Source organism: Tricharina praecox (assembly GCF_024521635.1).
Source record: "Tricharina praecox strain CBS 144465 chromosome Unknown BZA05scaffold_22, whole genome shotgun sequence".
In the NCBI taxonomy this organism is placed as follows: domain Eukaryota; kingdom Fungi; phylum Ascomycota; class Pezizomycetes; order Pezizales; family Pyronemataceae; genus Tricharina; species Tricharina praecox.
In genome coordinates, this window is record NW_026250424.1 from 566719 (window position 1) to 585430 (window position 18712).

An 18712-nucleotide genomic window follows, 5' to 3' on the forward strand; every position below is an offset into this window, starting at 1 on the left:
CTGTGACTTTGAACAGGACAACAATATATGCGACAAAAATTTGGTGTTACCCCTCTCGATAGGACAACAACTATAGTACCCCCCCCAATGGAGCTGGCAGGAAAGGATGTGTGCGCAGTCGCCATAGTCTACAGACTAGTATGCACAGTAAGGCCGTATGCGACTATAAATTGATGTAAATACTCTCTCCCTCTCATGTGTAGGACAACAAGTCGCCGTAGTCTGTTACTAGTACCTAGACAAGCCGTATGTAGAGTATGCGGCAATAAATTGATGTTCTCTCCCCCCACAGGAAAACAAGTCACTCTCTCGGATTGCTACGAAAAAGTAAAACTACCAGCAGCCCGATTGCTCGCTTCGATAGCTCTCACAGTATGAACAATCTTTCGCAGAAGCTCCACAAGGTATCACTCGACCGGGCCGACCAAAGCGGGACGACGCAGAAAAAGTAGGTGGGGAAATACCTAACGCAATAAACGATTAAACGGAAAGCAAGAAAAGAACTACATAGGACAATACCGGCGGAGCTGGCAGCAATGGTGGGGTTTGTGATCGCCGTGGTCTGGTAACTAAGGCCGTATGCGACAGTAAATGGGTGTTCTCTCTCTGGGGCAACACCGGGTAGGGGGCTTTGCGTGCGCGGAGGGTGCGGATAAACAGTTATCATGGGTTTCCTTTGTAAAAACTGGTTGGTAGGCAGCGGCGCAGCAACGGGCTGTGGTTATAGAGCATTCTCTCGACCCCACGGAGCTGGCAGGAATGGTCAGGTTTGTGGTCGCCATCGTCTAGTAACTGAGGCCGTATGCGACAGCGAATTGGTGTTCTCTCTCTCCAGGGCAACGCCGGGTAGGGGCCACCCGTTTAAATCAAGTTGATGGAAGTTTCTCAGCAAATTCGGCGTGCCTTTTGCAAATTATCGCAAAAGAGGTCCTTGAAAGTGGAGCTAGATTTGGCCCTTGTCTCGAGCTCTGAGATGGAAGTGGTGATGAGTGTATCGTGTTTTCTTGGCCTTTTGGTGGTGATGGAATTCTCCGCGATGATTAGTATCGTAGAGGCTCGACGAAGAATCCAGTCCTCCTTCGGCACCATGAAACAGCGTGGGATTGAGGTTCTCGGGGTTGCGACCCATAGAAGCCGTAACTAGCTCGACCTGGCGGTTGATATATAGAAGGGACGCTCCGACATCGAGAGCCTCGCTTACTAAGTCGCTAGTTGCTCTTGGCGCACAGAATCTCTGGCGCGTGGGTTTGGCTTTGTTGGTGTTGACTTCTTCGATTCGCGTCTGCCCTCCATCTGTCTCCTTCGAGTCGGTCAACTCCCCCTCAACCCCCTCCAACAACCATAAACCCTTCTTCCTCACACCCAGCTCTCGAATCAATCAACAACACAACGGTAACAACAACAACTACCCCCACTCTCCTCACACGCCTCAACTATGTCGCTCTTCGGAGGAGGAGCAGCAGCGACAAGCGCGGCCACACAGGCTGCGCAGGCCCAAGGTGACACCTCGAACGATATCCCCCTGCAGTCGCCGCCGGAGGACAGCATCTCCGACATCTCGTTTTCGCCCATGTCGGAGCACCTCGCGGTCGCAAGTTGGGACAAGAAAGTGCGCATCTATGAGATTGCTGCGGATGGGAGCTCGGTTGGAAAGGCGATGTTCGACCACGACGGCCCTGTTCTGTCGGTGACCTGGTCGAAGGCATGTGTCTCCCCTTTCTCTAGGTTGCGTCGCACGCACTCGCCGCGGAACCGCTTTGCTAACTCATCGGACGTATAGGATGGAACAAAGGTTGTCTCGGGAGGCGCCGACAAGCAGGCAAAGCTATTCGACGTCGCGACCGGCCAGTCGACGCAGGTGGCAGCTCACGATCAGCCGATAAAGTGTGTTCGGATGATCTCGATGCCCAACGCCTCGGAGATGCTGGTGACGGGCTCTTGGGACAAGAAACTCAAGTACTGGGATCTAAGGACGCCAAACCCCGTCGCTGAGATCGCCATGCAGGACCGAGTTTACACTTTGGATGTCGCCCAGGGTCTGATGGTCGTTGGAACGGCTGAGCGATACATCAACATAATCAATCTTGCCAACCCGACCTCCATCTTCAAGACGATGCAGAGTCCCCTGAAGTGGCAGACCCGGGTTATTAGTTGTTTCCCGGACGCCTCTGGTTTCGCTGTCGGCAGTATCGAAGGACGATGTGCTATTCAGTATGTCGATGACAAGAACTCCGGGTATGTGTCATCGATGCGGACGGCCAGCTGGCTGGCTTGATATGATGGTGACTAACTGCAATGATTGCGTGCAGCATGAACTTCTCCTTTAAATGTCACCGCGAGAATCCTACTGGAACCACGTCCACCACGAACGTCTACAGCGTAAACGCAATCTCTTTCCATCCGACCTATGGAACCTTCTCCACTGCAGGTTCCGACGGAACCTTTCACTTCTGGTCCGAAAACCCCGTCTGTTCTTATTCACATGTGGCCTCCTACTGACATCTCACAGGGACAAGGACGCCAAGCACCGTCTCAAGGGCTACCCCTCTGTTGGCGGAACGATCCCCACCACGGCGTTCAACCGGAACGGCTCGATCTTTGCGTACGCAGTGTCGTATGACTGGTCCAAAGGCCACTCGGGCAACAGCCCAAGTTATCCCAACAAGGTCATGCTGCACCCCATCAAAGAGGACGAAGCGAAGCCTCGGCCTGCAGCGAAAAAGCGGTAGGCACGCTAGTACATTGTAAGGATGGGGGGACAACGTGGAGGTCACAGTGTGTGTGCGTAATTCGAGTCGTTTTGTCGGGGCGTTTGTACTTCTAGCATCATGCTTTGTGGAATGGAAATATCTCAATCACAGCTGCTATTGAGCTAGAGATGGAGGTTGTGAAAAGCTTAATGTAACGGCCTTGCAACTGTGAGCACATTTGTATAGGTATGTAGGACCGAGGTAGATGTTCCTTAGACCGGATAGCGGATCAAATGTAGAACTAATTCGCACGCGCGCGTGTCTCGCGTCTCTCCGGCACGAGCCCACGAGCCCACTTGCGCTTTGCACTACTGGTGCAAGGATCGCGAGGCCGGTTGGCTGCTAGTTATGTAGTAGATACAGTACCTGGGGTTGAGCCTCAAAGCTATGTCGTGTGTACTACTACACACAGCTCTGCTTTGAACCACCCCACTACACCCCACACGAGCACAATCTCCTCACAAATCACCACCCAAACCCCCACAACCACAACTATCAAAATGCCGTTCGCAGAAGGTCCCAGATGGTCAGTAAACACATCCGCTCTCGCCTGCTCGATGAACGCGCCTGCTAACACTGTCCAGGCGGGATTTGGAACGCATTCGGAACCGCCACGGGCCCTTATGTGGCGATGACTACGCTCCCGAAATGCAGAAGGAGGTGCTTCTCGCCGATAGCAAGATTCTGTATGTCCCCGTCCCATCCCCTCCCGTCTTTGCGGTCCCCAGACTCAGACTTGGTTACTGACTGAGTGGATATCAGGGTAATGTAGGCGCACCTCGAACACTGCATTGCGAACGGAGGACGGCATACTGAGCGGATGTCGTGAAGCGGCGCTGGGGGTTTAGGCTGCGAGATCCTGAAGAATCTGGCTCTGTCGGGGTTCACGGATATTCATGTCATCGATATGGGTGGGTGGTTCACTGGATGGGGTGGAATGGGGGAGATTGGTGGGGCCGGAGCGCTGACGCTTCCCGAAAGATATTATTGACGTCTCCAATCTCAACCGGCAATTCCTCTTCCGCGCATCGGACGTCGGGCATCCCAAGGCAGAGGTAGCCGCACGCTTCATCATGCGGCGCGTGCCCGGGTGCGTGATCACCCCCTACTACGGGGCGATCCAGGACAAGGACGAGAGCTACTACATGCAATTCCGGCTTGTGATCTGCGGGCTGGACAGCGTGGAAGCACGGCGGTGGATCAACGCAACGCTGGTGGATATGGTGGATCCGGCGAACGACGAGTCGCTGAAGCCGCTGATCGATGGCGGGACTGAGGGCTTCAAGGGACAATCGAGAGTCATACTGCCAACGATTAGCAGTTGCTACGAGTGCTCGCTGGATATGCTCACCCCGCAGACGGCAGTGCCAATCTGCACGCTTGCGTCGATCCCGAGACAGCCGGCGCATTGCATCGAGTGGGCGAGCATTCTGGAGTGGCCGAGGGTTTTCGGCGGTACGCCTCCATCACCCGCCCCCTCTTCCCGGTCCCATTTGCTAAACACCCATAGACAAGAAAATGGATACCGACAACCCGGAGCACATCCAATGGCTCTTCCAGACGGCGCTCACGCGCGCGGCGGAATTCAACATAACCGGCGTGACCTACAGTCTGACGCAAGGCGTAGTCAAAAACATCATCCCGGCGATCGCCAGCACCAACGCGATTATTGCCGCCTCCTGCTGCAACGAGGCCCTCAAGATCCTGACCGCTATGAACCCCTACCTCGAGAACTACATGATGTACACCGGCGACGAGGGCGTGTACACCCACACCTTCCTGCACGAGAAGAAGGACGGCTGTCCCGTGTGTGGCCAGATGGCGATCGATTTCGAGCTCGATCCTGAGATCACTCTGGAAACTTTCATGGAGCTGCTGAAGGAGCGGCCCGATGTGTATGGCGCCCCCATTTCTCCCCCCCCCCCCCCCCCCCCCCCCCCCCCCCCCACCCAAATCCCAGATGGATGGATGTGTGCTCACGGTGGGTGGAAACAGGCAAATCAAGAAACCGTCCCTCTCAACGGAACGCAAGAAGCTGTACTTCCAGGGTCCGCCGGAACTCAGGGAGCGTACGAGACCGAATCTGGACAGGAAGATGCGCGATCTGGTGGATGACGGAGAGGAGGTGGCAATTACCGATCCTGGACTGCCGTTTAGTCTTAAGCTCAACATGGTGTTCAAGAAATGAACGGGCTAGATACCTAGTTGAGAGGGATGGGAATGGGATGCGATGTTTCGTAGAAGCTGCCTGGTATGATACATTGGGTGGCGGCGGGAAACGTTGGGTCAACTCTCAGAATTCATTAGCATTGACGAATCATACTGGTGACGTGCGAACAATTCTAGCCACACATATAATAGTATATCTACCTTCGCCTCTGCTCCCAACCCTTCAAGAAGTCATACAAACCATACAGCCAAGGCGAGGAATTCATTATCCATAATGAAACATACGATACAAACAATTCTAGCCGCGGATCTAACTTCGCCTCTGCCCCCAACCCTCAAAGAAGTCATACACATCATAAGCTCTAGGCATACACAGAGAACCGCTTGGCCCACCCATCCGCTTCATCATTTACACATCCATCTAATGCTTCTCCTTCCGTCCCTTCCCATTAATCGCCTCCTTCCTCTTCATCTTCTCAATCGTCCTCTCAAGGGCTGTGCGGACGATTCCTTTAGGGAAGGTAGAGATGTCGTAATACACGGGTGCAATCTCCAGTAACCATTCCGGTTTGATGTGGGTAACATTGCGGATGTAGTTCTTTGTGGTCAGCACGAATTCGTTGTAGATTAGCCACTCGTTGTCCTGCTGCAGCACCGTCGAAGGGTGGATGAACACGTCCTGTAGGTAACAAGTGTCAGTGTAAGGTTGCTTGGGGAAGGATGAGGGGTGGGTACCTGTTGATCCTTAACGGTAACATAAGCCTTCCCGCTTGTTCCCTTCTTCGCGACTTGCATGAAGAACCCGGCACAGAGGGCCCTGCGGATATTGGTGTAGTAGTCCTTATCCTCGAAGGGGGTGGAGGAGAGCTCCAGGCCATTACGCTCCATGATACGCGCCAGTTGGTTGCGTACATTGTCCGCGCTCTGAAGACTCCGCAGGGAAAGGAAGTGGTCGTAGCACCACCGTGAAGGGTCAGCCTGCGCTTTGAAGGCATGGTATACGTTGAGCATTGTGAGATGATCGCCATCGGGGTGTGCGAACAGCGCCTTCGCCTCGTCGGCAGCTTTGCGCGCACTTGGTGGGCGGTTGAATACTTGCGGCACGGAGAGGAGAGCGGTGAGGGAGAGGATCTCGTTGGAGCAGTAGAACTCGGGGGAGCTGATGAGCATAACTGCCAAAGCTGGGTCCAAGGGGAACTCGGAGGCCATCTTGCCTAGGGCGGTAAGGTTTCTAGTAATATGTCAATATATTGCAATCGGGTCTCAATGAGCAGATCAACTCACCCATCATCGTCCAAACACGCAAGGTAGTTCAGCTCCTCCAGGGCCCTCATCATAGTCTCGGGCGCAGGAGGGTCCATAAAGTCAAAGTGCACCAAATCGTCGATACCGAGCTTCTTCAATTCCAAAACGGTGGACGCCAAATTACTCCTCAAAATCTCGGGGTATGTCTGCTCAATCAGCTCCTTCTTGAAGGCACCCTCAGTGTACAATCTGAAGCACTTTCCGGGTCTTGTACGACCTGCACGACCAGCTCGCTGCTGCGCCGAAGCTTTGGATATAGGCGAAACCAGGAGAGACTCCACGCGGATACGGGGGTTGTAGACCTTCTGCTTCGAGAAGCCGGGGTCTACGACGTAAACGATTCCGTCGATGGTGAGCGAGGTCTCGGCAATGTTGGTGGATACAACGACTTTACGTCCGGGTGTTCCACCGGGCCGTCGTGGTGGCGGCGCAGGGTCGAAGATCCTCTGTTGCTGGTTTGGAGGCAGCGAACCATATAGCGCGTAAACGGACAGCGGACCGCAGTCAGCCTCGCGCAAAAGCTCGTCGGCCTCAAGCTTGATCTTCCTGCAAGCATCCTCGATCTCCTCCTCACCAGTGAGGAACAACAGGATATCTCCCTCCTTTTCCGTAGCGTGGATCTGGAGCACTGTCCGAAGAGCGGCCTCGACGTAATCACGCTCGGGCTCCGCAGTGTAAAAGATCTCGACCGGATGAGTACGACCAGGCACTGCCAGAAGAGGGGCATCGTTGAAGTAGTGCTGGAACTTTTGAGCATCCAGTGTGGCGGACATAATGATGATCTTAAGGTCTGGCCGTCTAATAGCAACCTCCTTCAAAAGACCCATGAGAATATCCGTAGCCAGCGTCCTTTCGTGAGCCTCGTCAAGAATAATGCACGAATACCGCTCTAGGCTGTGATCGTGCATTGCCTCTCTCAGCAGCATACCATCCGTCATGTACTTCAGTATAGTCTTCGGTCCGGTGTTGTCCTCGAAACGGATATTGTAGCCAACTTCCTCTCCCAGCGGGACGTCCATCTCGTCAGCCACACGCTTCGCAACGGACATGGCGGCGACTCGACGAGGCTGGGTACAGGCGATTTGTCTGCCGCCGTTGAGGTGTGGCATATCATCGTAGAGAACGAACTGGGGAATCTGCGTCGTCTTTCCGGAACCGGTCTCTCCGACGAAAACCATGATCTGCGTGGAGTGGAACATCTCGAGGAACTCGGCCCTACTCAAGGTTAGCCTTCCACACCCCACCAGCTCACCGTCGCAGTGAAATTCTCACCTTTGTGCGTGGACTGGTAGATTCCTCCTGGTCTTCAGAATCTGAAAGTACTGATTCGACAACGGCTTCCCGTTGACAGCATTGTTGGGACCATCTTCGGCCTTCTGAGCCTGCTCGGCCGTCGTCTGGTGACGGACAAAAGTGTTGAGTATCGAGTCGCCGGCGTCCCTCCTCTTTCCCATTCCGACACTATTTGATCCTTGTGCCGAGCCTTCGTACATGTGTGCAAGGTAGGGGTTTGTAGAAGGGTCCATCGTTTCTTGTTTCGACCGCTTATTGGGGGGCTCGCCGTCTGAGCCAGCGCGTTTCTTTGCCTCAGATACCATTTGTCGAGACCTCAAGAATATGAGCACAAACGGGTGTTATACCTTGGTTTTAGAATTTCTTAACAAATATGCTTTGGTGGTGGAGAGAGGAGGAGGTACAAGTGGATTGCAGATGTGTCGTAAAAATGTCAAGGTAGAAACGTGAAGTTTAAAGGTTGTCTGGTAGGTGGTGGAAATTTATCGAGAACGCAGAGCCGCCACGCTAACTACTAGTGACTAATCAACCTAGCACATTACCACACGTGACTACAAAGCCTCGCATCTAGACATCTCATGTTAAATCACTCGTAAAAACACCCAAGAATTCCAAGTAAGCAGCCGTATTCAAAGCTCCAAGGCCTTCTTTGAGCCTTTTCATTGGCGAATATGTGGGTTGGGTACATTTTAGTAAATGCTGACCGTTACTCAACCAGACATCATTCTAGTTATTGTACTAAGTAGATCCGGATTCTTACTAACGGGTACGAGATAAAATACCATATTCTCTACTGAAGAGAGATCAATTTATTTCGCATAACTACAGCTTATCGAGACTATGGCGAACCACAATTCGCTGTGCATTGATGGAATCGGATGGAGCTTCAAAGTGAGCGGCACGGCATGATTTGATACCACGTTTGCTTTTGCATACACAAAAAACTAGTCCAACTCCGCTCACATGGAAATAATAACCTAAAGAAGCACACATTCAAACTCATCTACCAAACCAAGCCAAGTCTACTAACAGAGAAGACTACAGCCATAACTCTAACCCTGAAGGAAAACGACCTATCCGCATCATGTGTCCCAGGTGTCCGCACCATCATCCTCATCATCTACGACGTACGTCAGTATTCGTGTCTTGTCTATCATAACTGAACAGTGGTACATACCGCTATTATTATTCGCAACCGCTTGTTTCCTCTTATTAAGAGCCTCCTGTAACGCTACCATAGGATTCGCCGGGGCAGCTGCAGCTCCTCCCTTAGACCCACCAGTCGTAGCAATAGGAGCCTCTCTGATCTTCTTCTCGCTGTCCGGCACCTTCCTGAGTCCTCCTGTACCACCAGCTTTGCGGATATTCGCCAGTAAGTCGTCTCGCGGTGGTAGACCCCCGGGAGTCGCAATCTTCGGGGCTCCGCCGCCGTCGGCGCGCGGGGGCATTGGGGGAGGCGGTGGCGGTCCACCCATTGGTGGTAGCGGGGGCGGTGGGGGCGCATTATTACCCACAGGTGGCATTGGTGGTGGTGGTGGTGGTGGTGGAGGTGGTGGCCCGCCGAATCCAGGAGGGAGGGGTGGGGCTGGAGGTGCACCGCCCATAGGAGGTGGCGGTGGGGGTGGAGGCGGCGGTGGTGGTGCAGAAGATGTGAAACCTGGCATAGGGGGAGGGGGTGGCGGGGGGGCAGAAGGTGCGAAGCCAGGCATGAGGGGAGGGGCCGGCGGGGCAGAAGATGTGAAGCCTGGCATCGGGGGTGGTGGCGGTGGCAGGCTGTGAGGTATCGGGGGTGGCGGCGGTGGTAACGAGGAAGGTATCGGTGGCGGTGGGGGTGGTGCTGAAAACGGTACGGGTGGAACTTCTACACTGGAGTCAGTAGGCGCTCGCGGTAGTCCATAAGGTTCATGCATACCGCGCGCAGGTGGGGCAGGCGGCTCCATTGGCGGCCGAGGAGGCGGTGGTGGGCCGCTGGACCTGACCGGTAAACTAGGCGCTGGCGGTGCTCTGGCAGGAGTAGGAGGCACAAACGGCGGTGGTACACCGAATCTGTGTCCAGAATGGCCATTCTCTTCCAATGGCGTCTTGGGCGGCAGAGGAGGCGCTGATGGCGGAGGAAGTGCCGGTGGCGCAGGAGTAGTTCGTGACGGCGGCGGAGGTTGGCGAACGAATGCACCGGCATCGGGAAACGGTGGGGGCACTGCGAATTTCGGCGCCGGGAGTTGAGGAGGTGTCCGAGTGCGCGGCGGTTCCGGAGAAGCAGGAATGGGTGAGCGAGATGGGGGTGACGAAGAACCCGTCGAGTGGGTAGCCACATGCCCTCTTCGTGGTGGTGGGGGGGGGGGAGCCTTCTTTCCCATTGAACTTCCCCCTGTGGCCTGTGGGGTCAACATTCCAGCTCTTGCGCCTAGTGACCCTCTAGGAGGCGGGGGTCCTGGCGGCAACGACGGGGGAGGCGCTGGCGGGAGTGCTGGCGGAGCGGATGGCGGCGGAGGTGGTGGAGGCGGTGGGGGCGCTCTTCCTGCCCGAGAGGTCGACGCCGTCCGTGGTAGAGTAGGGGCATCAGTACCATTAGAATATGCCTCCGAACGCTCCTTCTCTTCCTTCTGCCTCTGCTCCTCTTTCTCCTTCTGCTCGATATAGCTGATTATGAACTCTTGGGTATCCTTATCTCGGATCTGCTCCTCGGTAAGGCCCAGCTGCTTTAATTCCTCCAACAATTTCTGGAACGCCGGGTCGTTCGGATCCATTGACAACCCCGAGCTCGGAGCGCTAGTCGTGGGACTAGTGGTATGGACATTTCCGTTGACGGCGGCCGGCTTCGACTTAGCCGACGACAATCTCAAATGCGGCATATGGAGATGACCGTGATGAGCCTGACCCGGACCAGGGCTTCCCCCCAGCCCCTGCTTGGTAATTTCCTTCGCGACCCTCTTCTGGAACTCAGCAGCCTCCTTCTCATCGGCAAAAGACAATCCGGCCATACATCTTTCCAGCTCAAAGGTGTGGAAGAATGTGCGGTCAGTATTGTACTGGAACCCTTGGTAGATTTCCTGATCCCACAGTACCCCTGGTTTGCCCTGTGTCAATCGTCATTAGCCTCACTACGCATCTCGGTGACTGAGCAAAAATCTCCCTTCTTACCTTGATATCCACAATCTTCAAGAACAGCGTCTTCCCCACTAGATCTTGCGCCAACACCACCACTCCACTGATGCCGGTAAAGTTCCATTTTGTCCGATCGGGGTAGTTGACGTAAAGCCTCGCTATGGCACCGTAGACGACTTTGTTGGATGACTTCGGAACGACACGAGTCACAATGTCCTTATCGGCTTTCGTAAGCTTGGCGGGCGGCATCTCTTCCTCTTCTCTCTCTTCTCTCTTTACGATGTCTGATTCGTGTAAATAACGGTGTGAAGGACGGCGGCCGAGGAGGATGGGCGTCTCGTAAAGTGGCCCGGAATGCTGCTGGGACTGGAAGGATCACAGCACCAGCTGAGAAAATTGCACTTCGTGTTGTTGGGAAGCTTTGTTGCGGGGTGTACGTATGGGGAGTTACACTGCGCTTCTTGAAGCTTCAGCTCGTGTGACTGCACAGGGAAACCCAGTTGGCGATGGGCTAGTAGTAGAGAACGGGAGTGTGAAGTAGGTGTTGGAGAAAGAAACTCCTTCAGTGTCCGAGAAAAGAAGGGTGCAGCAGTGCTTAGGGTGTAGGTGGGGTGTAGGTACGAGGTAGGTAGAGTCCAGGTCGGTCGGACTTCAGAGGTGTTGTAGGAAGGGAGCAAGGAGCAACAAGCGGCACTCAAAGCGCCGACCCAGGTCTAAGTCATCCCACTAAGCGTAGGCAATCACACTACGTAATCCCTCTGCTTAAATGTGTGGCTGTGTGCACTGTGAATGGCAGTTACGAGTCCCGACAAACCGCCACTAATAGATAAAAATTGCCCACGAACACAAACCAGCGCAGGAGGATTGTGAATGATACCCACAGTGGCCAATTATCTATACTCATCTGATCAAGGTGCTTGGAGGACGCGACTGTTCGTGTTTCTCGAAGGTTCTCCATCGAACATGGTCCGCATCCCGAAGCGTATAGTGATCATCCCCTCCCGAGACCGGGGAAAAGCCCGCTGGCATCCAAAGTTACAGGAGCTGCCATCGAACGCTATTGTTGGCGCTTCAAGCGATAAGATCTCAACCATGGAATCGAGGTTAACCGCGCACCAGCACGGAGGGAGACAAAATGCCAAGTAGTCTTCGGCAACCGGTTGTGAACGATACGACACGGCAGGCACACGATGTCACTCGGCCTTAGATTCAGCTCCGGAGGGCTGGATGATCAAGGCAGCCGTGTATAGGCTGTATGCGAAATAAACTGAAGATATATTTCTCTCAAGGCAACCGTAATGCATGGATGAGTCATATCCACCCCTCGCTCTTTAGTATTGCTACCGGTGGCCTCGCACTGAACATTATGATGAGGATATAACCTTCTTCCATGGCCATATAGATAGATCTCTCCACATATCGCCTCGAATCTTCAAACCCATGCCACGCACAACATTCGCCTTCATCTCTGGCCACCTCGATCCGCCCCCCATTTATTTCAGCAACTACTACGTACCTCGCATCAGTGCTGCGATCCAATTGGGACATGGCTTCGTCCTCGGCCCATCACGGGGCATCGACACCATGGCACTCGAGCACCTCCTCTCCTACGGCGTGCCACCCTCGCACATCACTGTCTTCCTAAGCTCCAACGAGTCCTCCGAGAAGAGCCGCTATGTAGGCCGCGGCGTTAATGCCACAATCGCGGGGAACGGCCATACGGAGAGAGATGAGGCGTGCACTAGAGCTTCGCATTATGATATCCTGCGGTACTTGACGGCGGAGGAGGCGAAGGCACATTATGGGCCGAGCTATAAACCACGGGTAAGTGGGACACAGAAGAATGAGATTCGCAGGGGGACTGGGGTTGGGTTGAAGGTTGTGGGGGAGGTGGTGGCGGATGGGCAGGAGGTGCCGGTGGTGGAGGTGAATGAAATGGCGAAGAAGAGGAGGGCGCCCACTGCTGAGGAAGATACGGGAGGCGAAGGTGACAAGCTGGAGAGTAATCAGATTGAGAAGGTGAACAAGCTGGGACAGTTGGAGAAGGGACTGGAAGAGTTGGGCGAGTGATCAGTCCTTATGGTGGAGGTGGTACTATTTATGCCTTATCATAGCTGGCTGGCCCGCGAATCAGGAAATGCTGCGGATATGCAATCACGATATTCTCATGCAGGGGAAAACATTCAAAACAAGCTAGATATACTGCACACCCATCATACCGCCATCGTACCAGAAACCGCAAAGCAAATACAAACACAAACAAAAGAAAACATCCGTTATAACTACAGAAACAATGACTAATGACGATACCTATTACAACTCAATTGCAAAGCTACGCCCTCTTGATGGGCGCCACTCCAGCAGACAAAACGCTCGGCAGCTCGGCTTCTCCAATTGAGTACAGCAAGCCAATAGACCAGGCAACGACCAAGATGATGATAACGGTGAAGATGAAAAAGAGGTGGAAAGGCACGGAGACATCCTGCTTCTGGCATCCGTATCCTGCCCAGTTAATGACCTGCTTGTGGCCACCATCTGTGGACTTCCTGATAGTGGGCACGCAAGCGCACGACCAGCATCCCTTGAGAGTCTCTTTGCATTCACCGTGGGATGAGCATGAGTTGGTGGTGTTGGAGCAGGCGTCCTTGCTGGTGTAGCAGCGCTGGAAGCGAGTGAGGGGGTTACCACGGGCAGGAGAGGTTGGTGGCTGGGAGATGGTTTCGGCCGAAGGCTCGGGTTGTGCAAGTGCATGGCTGGAGGTCATCGAGAGAGGCGTCTCTGTTCGCTTCTGATGGAAATGAGACGCGATCTCGAATCCAGGCGTCGACTGATCAGCACCAGGGGTGAGCAAGAGGGTGGTCTTGACGTTACTGGGGGAAGATAGGCGAGAAAGCGCGCTGTGGTAAAGCGAGAGAGCGAGGTTGGCTTCAGTGGAACCAGTACCATAGGTCCTGATCAGATCCTTAAGGCCCTGAAAGTGGCAGAACGCAGTGTTCTTTTCCTCGTGCATCCGGGGAACGACTTTCTCGACGAAAGCTTTGAAGATAAGGTATTCGCTCATGAAGTGTCGGTCGGCATCACGATCAGGGTTGAAAACGTGCGTCATCTCTTTGGTAACACCCTTATTCTCCTCGCCGACTTGCCACGACTTGTAGTTCGCAAACTTGTAGTTGGAAACGAGGCTCTCCTAAATTACGGGATCAGATCAGCCGGCATTCATGTCACGGAAGATGGGCCTCTCCATACCGCATCTCTGATGCCTGGCGTCGCGACACAGAAGCTTGAGTCTAGCGACGCAATCTCTTGCAGAGGTTGTACGGCGATATCGGCCTTCTCTTCAGCAAGCTTCTTCATCAGCTGGGCGGTCTCTCGTGTGCTCGGCGCGTTCTTCATGATCATCAACGGTGTGCCCAGTGGCAGCCCTACACGTTCGTGGTCAGATCTCGGCACAGCAAACGGTCGGCCCGCGTAGCTTTCCACATACCATCCGCATCCTCCATCGCGATACCGTCAAGCGACAGCATAAAGCGACCCACATCCTCAGGCGATAAGCCAAATCGGTTCTCCAGCCGCCCAAACCGCTCCAGCACCTCAATCTTTTTGTCGTTTGTTCCCTGAATCCCCAGCTTGTGGAAGCGCGACACGCCAAGAGCTAGCGCGAGTCCTAGCCGTGCCTCTTCTGGAGACACCTCAAGTGCAGGTCCACTTAGTGTATGAGAGTTGAGTTCGTAGACGGCGGCGGAGGACGGTGTTGATGCGGTCACCAACGCGGCGATACCGGACGCCACGATTGCCGCGGAGAGTCTCATGGTTGGCGGTTCGATTTGCGAGCGACGTAGAAATGCAAAGGCCCCGCAGGTAGTATCGTTCTTGGATAATTGGCGGGAAAAGGTTGTAGTTTCGTTGCTGGCTATGGTGACGTTGCTTTGGTTAGAGGTAGGTACCTGTTGAGTTCGAGAGACAGGGAGAACAGCGTACCAAGATGTTCACAGCAAGAGCGTATTGCACGTCATACATGGGTCCTAAATCACAAGCACTGACTCGCATTTCGCATGTGTCGCGGCCACGGCCCGCTTAAGTCAATCAAACGCCACCCCACACATTTCTGTCACCTCCAACTCCGCTGTCTATTGAAACCAACGAGCTCTAGGTACCCCCCATCCATCGCCACCCGAATTCGACAGTCCCACGGGAGGTCGACCACGGAGCGTGCTTTTTGCACGAATCAACTGCTTGGTCGAAGGATAGGCGCAGCTTTCATCTCAACCTGGCGCAATCACACACGACACCGCAAAACACACGGCACCGCAAAACACACGACACCGCAAAACGAACAGCCCACTACTTCCATTTTCGACGTTGTCACAAATCCACATTACCATGTTCAAACGAGTCCGATCGCTCCTCTCCCACTCCCGGGTCCCTCTCGGTGTCGGCGCCGTCGATAATGCGAACGTCTACCGAGTGCGATTTCTCAAACCTCCACGGCCGCGCGGTGGCGGCGGTCGCCTTCTCCACATCTTCGGCGGTCTAGCTGTTACAATCATTTTGGGTCTCCGGGTAGTGCAAGTGATGTCAGCGAGCGGACAGCCAGTCTTCATACCACTCAGCTTCCCCAAGCAGGAAGAGCAACAAAAATACAAACGAAGTGACCCTGAAGTCAAAGCGTTCATGCGGTTTGGAAGCGACAGAGCACGGACACGACGGGTGCGACGGGCCTTCGAGGAGAAAACCATCGAGATCCTACGGAAGTCCTTCCCCGACCAGTTCTTGGGCCAGGTCAAACCGACTCACTCGTTACTCTACTTCCACTACCCGCCTGGCCCCCCACGCGGCTACCTTCAGAAGGGTTTACAGCTCAGCTATAAACCCCCGGATCTCACCGCAACCGATCCCGAGGACAAATACTCGGTTCTGACAGTGGAATATGTTGAGCGCCGACTGAAGCAGGAACAGTACCTGCAGAGAGAGGCGATCCTGTTTCCTCGGTGGATGTTCAACGCGGTGAACAATTCAATTCGGACTATCTGGGCGGACATCACATTACCGCGAGATTCCAACGAGGACGACAAGATTGAAGACATCAATGATCTTGTGCAGTACGGTGTTGATCTGTCGCAATGGACACTGCAGAGCTTCAAGGATGATCTGAAGAAGACCAAGAGACGTATGCCACCGCCTAACGGACATATTATAATCGATGGAATGGTCCAAGTCACCACCGACAACATCCTCATCACCGTCGATATTACCGGCAGCTTCAACCCACAGAAACCTGATGAGGCGACTATGCATCGGATTGCCGTACGATTCGCGTCTAAGATCAAGCAACCGCCACAGAAATTTCGAATGGTTGACGCTCCGAAACCCATGGATCTGAGCAAGGCAGTGGTTTCTGGCCTGAAGAAAGATATCGAAATGGCTAAGGCGGCGGCAAAGAAGGGCGAGCCCGAACTCGAAACTTCGAAGGCGTTGGTGGAGAAGTGTGTTGATGCAGAGAAACGGGATGCCGAGAGTGTCGACGATCAAGACATTGTCAAGCGGTTAGTGCCGACGAATGTCCGGGTTGAGAAATTGGATACAAAAAAGAGTGAGGAAGATCAGCACAAGCCACGACAAGACGCGCCTCCGGCAACTCCTTCGGAGCCACAACAGTCACCCCCGCCCCGCGAGTAACCGTCACTCCGTCATGGCCATGCTGCTCAACCATAATTCTCTTGATCTCTTCATGTTTTCCTTTTCTTAGAGCATTGGGGATAAAGTGCAATGATTTCGGTTTTCTTTTTGGCGTTGGCATTTGTTGGGTTTGTTCGAAGGCGTTTTGTTCAATGGCAGGATGGATGCGATCAGCAACTAGGGGGAGAGTTGATGCAAAGTTAATGCATCACCTATTTCCTGTGTAAGGAAGCTTCGGTGACGATGTAGTGCGCTTGCAACGTGCTTGTATATTATTAGACAAAATACCAGTTGATTGGTGAGGATTGTATGAAAAGAACGCCCTATGTATACCAACTTTTGTTACCCCAATTACCCACTGGGCAGTGCGATTAACCTATGAACCTGTGGCCACCGCCGTCTTCGCAGTTTGTGCCTGTGCTCTCCTCTCCTTTTTCGACAGCTTTTGTCCTGCCTCTCCACCCCCGACCTGCGCATTCCCACCTTGCTTTCCCTTCTTCCCCGTCCCGCCTCCCTGCTCACTCGCCTTTCTCTTCTTCTCCCTCTCCGCCTTTTCCTCCTCCCCAACGCCATCATCAATGACCTCCACCACGCCCTTGAACGCCCTCCTCCGCATCTCCGCCTGCCTCATCAGGACTCTGCACCTCCCCGCAACCGCATCCCTCGCCGCTTCCTGGCCGAGTCCCCATAGCACCGCCAAATTAATCACATCATTGGGGGCCCTCAAAGCCAGTGCCTGTCTGGCCTCACTGCTAACAATAATTCCGCGCCCGCCCCTCGTAGCCCTAATCAAGCTCGCCGCATTCTGTAGCAAATTCTGTCTTGCGCGCACATCGGTGATCGACGCGCCATAGCAAATCTCGAAGCTCAGGCCACGCAGCAGTGCAGCACCCACGGTCTTGTGCTTCAGTTGGAACGGCAGCCGCTGCGAGAAGTCGAGAGATATCAGATCGCATTCCAGGCTACTGCATGCTTGTAGAAGGAGTTTTTCGGAGGTGGGGCGGAGGGCTAGGAGAGAGTAGAGAGTGCTTAGGGAAGCGAGTCGGTGGTTTTGGCTGGGGTCCGAGAGAACCAGCGTGCACCGCGTCAGGAGGGTGAGTTTGTCGTCCGCGGGCAGCGTGGGTGGTGTCGGGAGTTGTGAGGGAAGCTTCCCCGTGAGTGTGGTCGAGAGCGCAACGGTCGTGTATCCTACTGGTGGATGGTGTTAGTCATGCTGGTGGAAAGCTGGGAGGGAGCCTACATGTGTTCAAAAAGGAGAGGGTCCGCGGAATTTCGGACGCGCTCGTGTATGGGATGTTGAGGTCATAGTACATATTGTGGTGCTTGTTGCTGTTGGCGCGGGCTTCGTTGAAGGTGGGATGTATGTGGGATCGTCTTCAATTTTAGGCGCGTCACAAGTGGCATCTGATCTGGTCTAATCTACAGAGCTAACAAGCCGCCGTAGGCGCAGAAGCGACAGATGCTGCGATTTGGGCTAGAACTTAGAAGAGACCTTGGTTCTCGCTCCGTGAAATGCAAATTCCTCGACTTCAATATCTATGCCCGGCCAGAATCGCCGTCTAATGAAGCACGAGGTTATTTCTATAGGTGGGTAACGAAGACACACTGTTCCTGAGGATGTGGTAGACCAGGTATGGAGTCAGAATGCTGTAGATGGAAATCTCCCGAGTGAGTGCCTTTGCTCCTGGTTAGCTTTCACTCGGATATGTACGAATAAGATATTTGAGTGTATGTAGGAGCAAAGAAAGGAGTGGTCGACCAAAGACGCCGATGAGAGGGACATGCTCGACAACCTCGGAATCTTGCACCTCCTCCGGACATATAATATCCCCCCAGTCTAATATCCAATTCCGGGATTCTCCCGAAGAGGAGCTGCTGGAAAAACGGCATGGCAAACAGGGTGCATATAATCCTGAATACCACTGCTCCACGACCCGACTAGAGATCTAGAGGCCCTCCACCTTGGTTGATTGAGACATCCTGAAGGAGACGAGAGAGTTCTTCGGAGTAGTAGTCAGTACCAAACGCAACGAGGTCCTCCTGGAATAAAATGGGCTGCAGAAGGGCAGGCCAAGGAACAAAGAAGCAATACTAATCAATAGCGATGATAGTGAGTTTACAGAGCATGGTGGCTACGACGACGACAAAGATTGTGCATAGAAAAAGAGGGTGGCCTCAAAGCGACGAGAGATACCTAGTGTACATGGTAGATCTGTATTTGAAGAAGGAAAGAAATCCAGAGATCAGGTACCTATTGCTCGTCAAAAGCGGTTGGGATTTCCTAAAAATCTAGTTTTACGGGCGAAACGCCGCGGTTGGGCGACATCGTCCTCCCGGAAAGCCGGATGCAAGAGCCATTAGAATCCGAAAGGATCGAATTTTGAAAGCAAAAGCAAACCGAATATAAGCAGCTT

General features: G+C 53.8%; 8 protein-coding genes across 8 annotated transcripts; 4 read left to right on the forward strand and 4 right to left on the reverse strand.

Moving 5' to 3' along the window:
* Window positions 1-1266: 1266 nt before the first annotated feature.
* Window positions 1267-2947, forward strand: BZA05DRAFT_406043 (WD40-repeat-containing domain protein). Its single transcript, XM_051484464.1, has 4 exons — window positions 1267-1702; window positions 1781-2235; window positions 2310-2453; window positions 2510-2947. The coding sequence occupies exons 1-4, from the start codon at window positions 1436-1438 to the stop codon at window positions 2727-2729; spliced, it is 1086 nt and encodes a 361-aa protein (XP_051337184.1). The 5' UTR covers window positions 1267-1435; the 3' UTR covers window positions 2730-2947.
* A 76-nt stretch (window positions 2948-3023) lies between these two features.
* On the forward strand, window positions 3024-5089 carry BZA05DRAFT_131686 (uncharacterized protein). Its single transcript, XM_051478800.1, has 6 exons — window positions 3024-3276; window positions 3335-3440; window positions 3582-3661; window positions 3732-4205; window positions 4261-4645; window positions 4746-5089. Exons 2-6 carry the CDS (start codon window positions 3382-3384, stop codon window positions 4936-4938), a joined length of 1191 nt encoding a protein of 396 aa, XP_051337185.1. The 5' UTR covers window positions 3024-3276; window positions 3335-3381; the 3' UTR covers window positions 4939-5089.
* Window positions 5090-5267: 178 nt separating this feature from the next.
* Window positions 5268-8005, reverse strand: BZA05DRAFT_131669 (P-loop containing nucleoside triphosphate hydrolase protein). Its single transcript, XM_051478799.1, has 4 exons — window positions 7497-8005; window positions 6204-7439; window positions 5655-6150; window positions 5268-5598 (listed from the first exon to the last, which is right to left on the reverse strand). The coding sequence occupies exons 1-4, from the start codon at window positions 7820-7822 to the stop codon at window positions 5341-5343; spliced, it is 2316 nt and encodes a 771-aa protein (XP_051337186.1). The 5' UTR covers window positions 7823-8005; the 3' UTR covers window positions 5268-5340.
* Window positions 8006-8599: 594 nt separating this feature from the next.
* Window positions 8600-10871, reverse strand: BZA05DRAFT_447258 (uncharacterized protein; the record flags this gene model as incomplete). The annotated part of the gene is made up of 4 exons (XM_051487146.1): window positions 8600-8637; window positions 8695-9378; window positions 9430-10594; window positions 10659-10871. The coding sequence occupies 4 exons, from the start codon at window positions 10869-10871 to the stop codon at window positions 8600-8602; spliced, it is 2100 nt and encodes a 699-aa protein (XP_051337187.1).
* A 997-nt stretch (window positions 10872-11868) lies between these two features.
* BZA05DRAFT_406053 (uncharacterized protein) lies at window positions 11869-12803 on the forward strand. Its single transcript, XM_051484465.1, has one exon. The coding sequence runs from the start codon at window positions 12063-12065 to the stop codon at window positions 12690-12692; it is 630 nt and encodes a 209-aa protein (XP_051337188.1). The 5' UTR covers window positions 11869-12062; the 3' UTR covers window positions 12693-12803.
* BZA05DRAFT_406054 (uncharacterized protein) lies at window positions 12804-14543 on the reverse strand. Its single transcript, XM_051484466.1, has 3 exons — window positions 14107-14543; window positions 13869-14044; window positions 12804-13809 (listed from the first exon to the last, which is right to left on the reverse strand). The coding sequence occupies exons 1-3, from the start codon at window positions 14429-14431 to the stop codon at window positions 12955-12957; spliced, it is 1356 nt and encodes a 451-aa protein (XP_051337189.1). The 5' UTR covers window positions 14432-14543; the 3' UTR covers window positions 12804-12954.
* A 155-nt stretch (window positions 14544-14698) lies between these two features.
* Window positions 14699-16604, forward strand: BZA05DRAFT_406056 (uncharacterized protein). The gene has a single exon (XM_051484467.1). The coding sequence runs from the start codon at window positions 15003-15005 to the stop codon at window positions 16296-16298; it is 1296 nt and encodes a 431-aa protein (XP_051337190.1). The 5' UTR covers window positions 14699-15002; the 3' UTR covers window positions 16299-16604.
* Window positions 16605-17671, reverse strand: BZA05DRAFT_406057 (RNase P subunit p30-domain-containing protein). Its single transcript, XM_051484468.1, has 2 exons — window positions 17539-17671; window positions 16605-17489 (listed from the first exon to the last, which is right to left on the reverse strand). Exons 1-2 carry the CDS (start codon window positions 17609-17611, stop codon window positions 16675-16677), a joined length of 888 nt encoding a protein of 295 aa, XP_051337191.1. The 5' UTR covers window positions 17612-17671; the 3' UTR covers window positions 16605-16674.
* Between the last annotated feature and the right edge of the window lie 1041 nt (window positions 17672-18712).

What these genes read in the sequence shown, in the direction of transcription:
- BZA05DRAFT_406043 (XM_051484464.1), top strand. Translation starts at nt 1,436, where the DNA reads ATGTCGCTCTTCGGAGGAGGAGCAGCAGCGACAAGCGCGGCCACACAG. An exon ending in GTCGATGACAAGAACTCCGG is followed by an intron (nt 2,236 to 2,309) that starts GTATGTGTCATC and finishes GATTGCGTGCAG; the next exon opens with CATGAACTTCTCCTTTAAAT. An exon ending in GACGGAACCTTTCACTTCTG is followed by an intron (nt 2,454 to 2,509) that starts GTCCGAAAACCC and finishes GACATCTCACAG; the next exon opens with GGACAAGGACGCCAAGCACC.
- BZA05DRAFT_131686 (XM_051478800.1), top strand. Translation starts at nt 3,382, where the DNA reads ATGACTACGCTCCCGAAATGCAGAAGGAGGTGCTTCTCGCCGATAGCA. An exon ending in CCGATAGCAAGATTCTGTAT is followed by an intron (nt 3,441 to 3,581) that starts GTCCCCGTCCCA and finishes GATGTCGTGAAG; the next exon opens with CGGCGCTGGGGGTTTAGGCT. An exon ending in TATTCATGTCATCGATATGG is followed by an intron (nt 3,662 to 3,731) that starts GTGGGTGGTTCA and finishes GCTTCCCGAAAG; the next exon opens with ATATTATTGACGTCTCCAAT.
- BZA05DRAFT_131669 (XM_051478799.1), bottom strand. Translation starts at nt 7,822, where the DNA reads ATGGTATCTGAGGCAAAGAAACGCGCTGGCTCAGACGGCGAGCCCCCC. An exon ending in CTACCAGTCCACGCACAAAG is followed by an intron (nt 7,440 to 7,496) that starts GTGAGAATTTCA and finishes AACCTTGAGTAG; the next exon opens with GGCCGAGTTCCTCGAGATGT. An exon ending in GCGTGTTTGGACGATGATGG is followed by an intron (nt 6,151 to 6,203) that starts GTGAGTTGATCT and finishes ACATATTACTAG; the next exon opens with AAACCTTACCGCCCTAGGCA.
- BZA05DRAFT_406053 (XM_051484465.1), top strand. Translation starts at nt 12,063, where the DNA reads ATGCCACGCACAACATTCGCCTTCATCTCTGGCCACCTCGATCCGCCC.
- BZA05DRAFT_406054 (XM_051484466.1), bottom strand. Translation starts at nt 14,431, where the DNA reads ATGAGACTCTCCGCGGCAATCGTGGCGTCCGGTATCGCCGCGTTGGTG. An exon ending in CGCGATGGAGGATGCGGATG is followed by an intron (nt 14,045 to 14,106) that starts GTATGTGGAAAG and finishes ACGAACGTGTAG; the next exon opens with GGCTGCCACTGGGCACACCG. An exon ending in CGCCAGGCATCAGAGATGCG is followed by an intron (nt 13,810 to 13,868) that starts GTATGGAGAGGC and finishes CCCGTAATTTAG; the next exon opens with GAGAGCCTCGTTTCCAACTA.
- BZA05DRAFT_406056 (XM_051484467.1), top strand. Translation starts at nt 15,003, where the DNA reads ATGTTCAAACGAGTCCGATCGCTCCTCTCCCACTCCCGGGTCCCTCTC.
- BZA05DRAFT_406057 (XM_051484468.1), bottom strand. Translation starts at nt 17,611, where the DNA reads ATGTACTATGACCTCAACATCCCATACACGAGCGCGTCCGAAATTCCG. An exon ending in CCTCTCCTTTTTGAACACAT is followed by an intron (nt 17,490 to 17,538) that starts GTAGGCTCCCTC and finishes ACCATCCACCAG; the next exon opens with TAGGATACACGACCGTTGCG.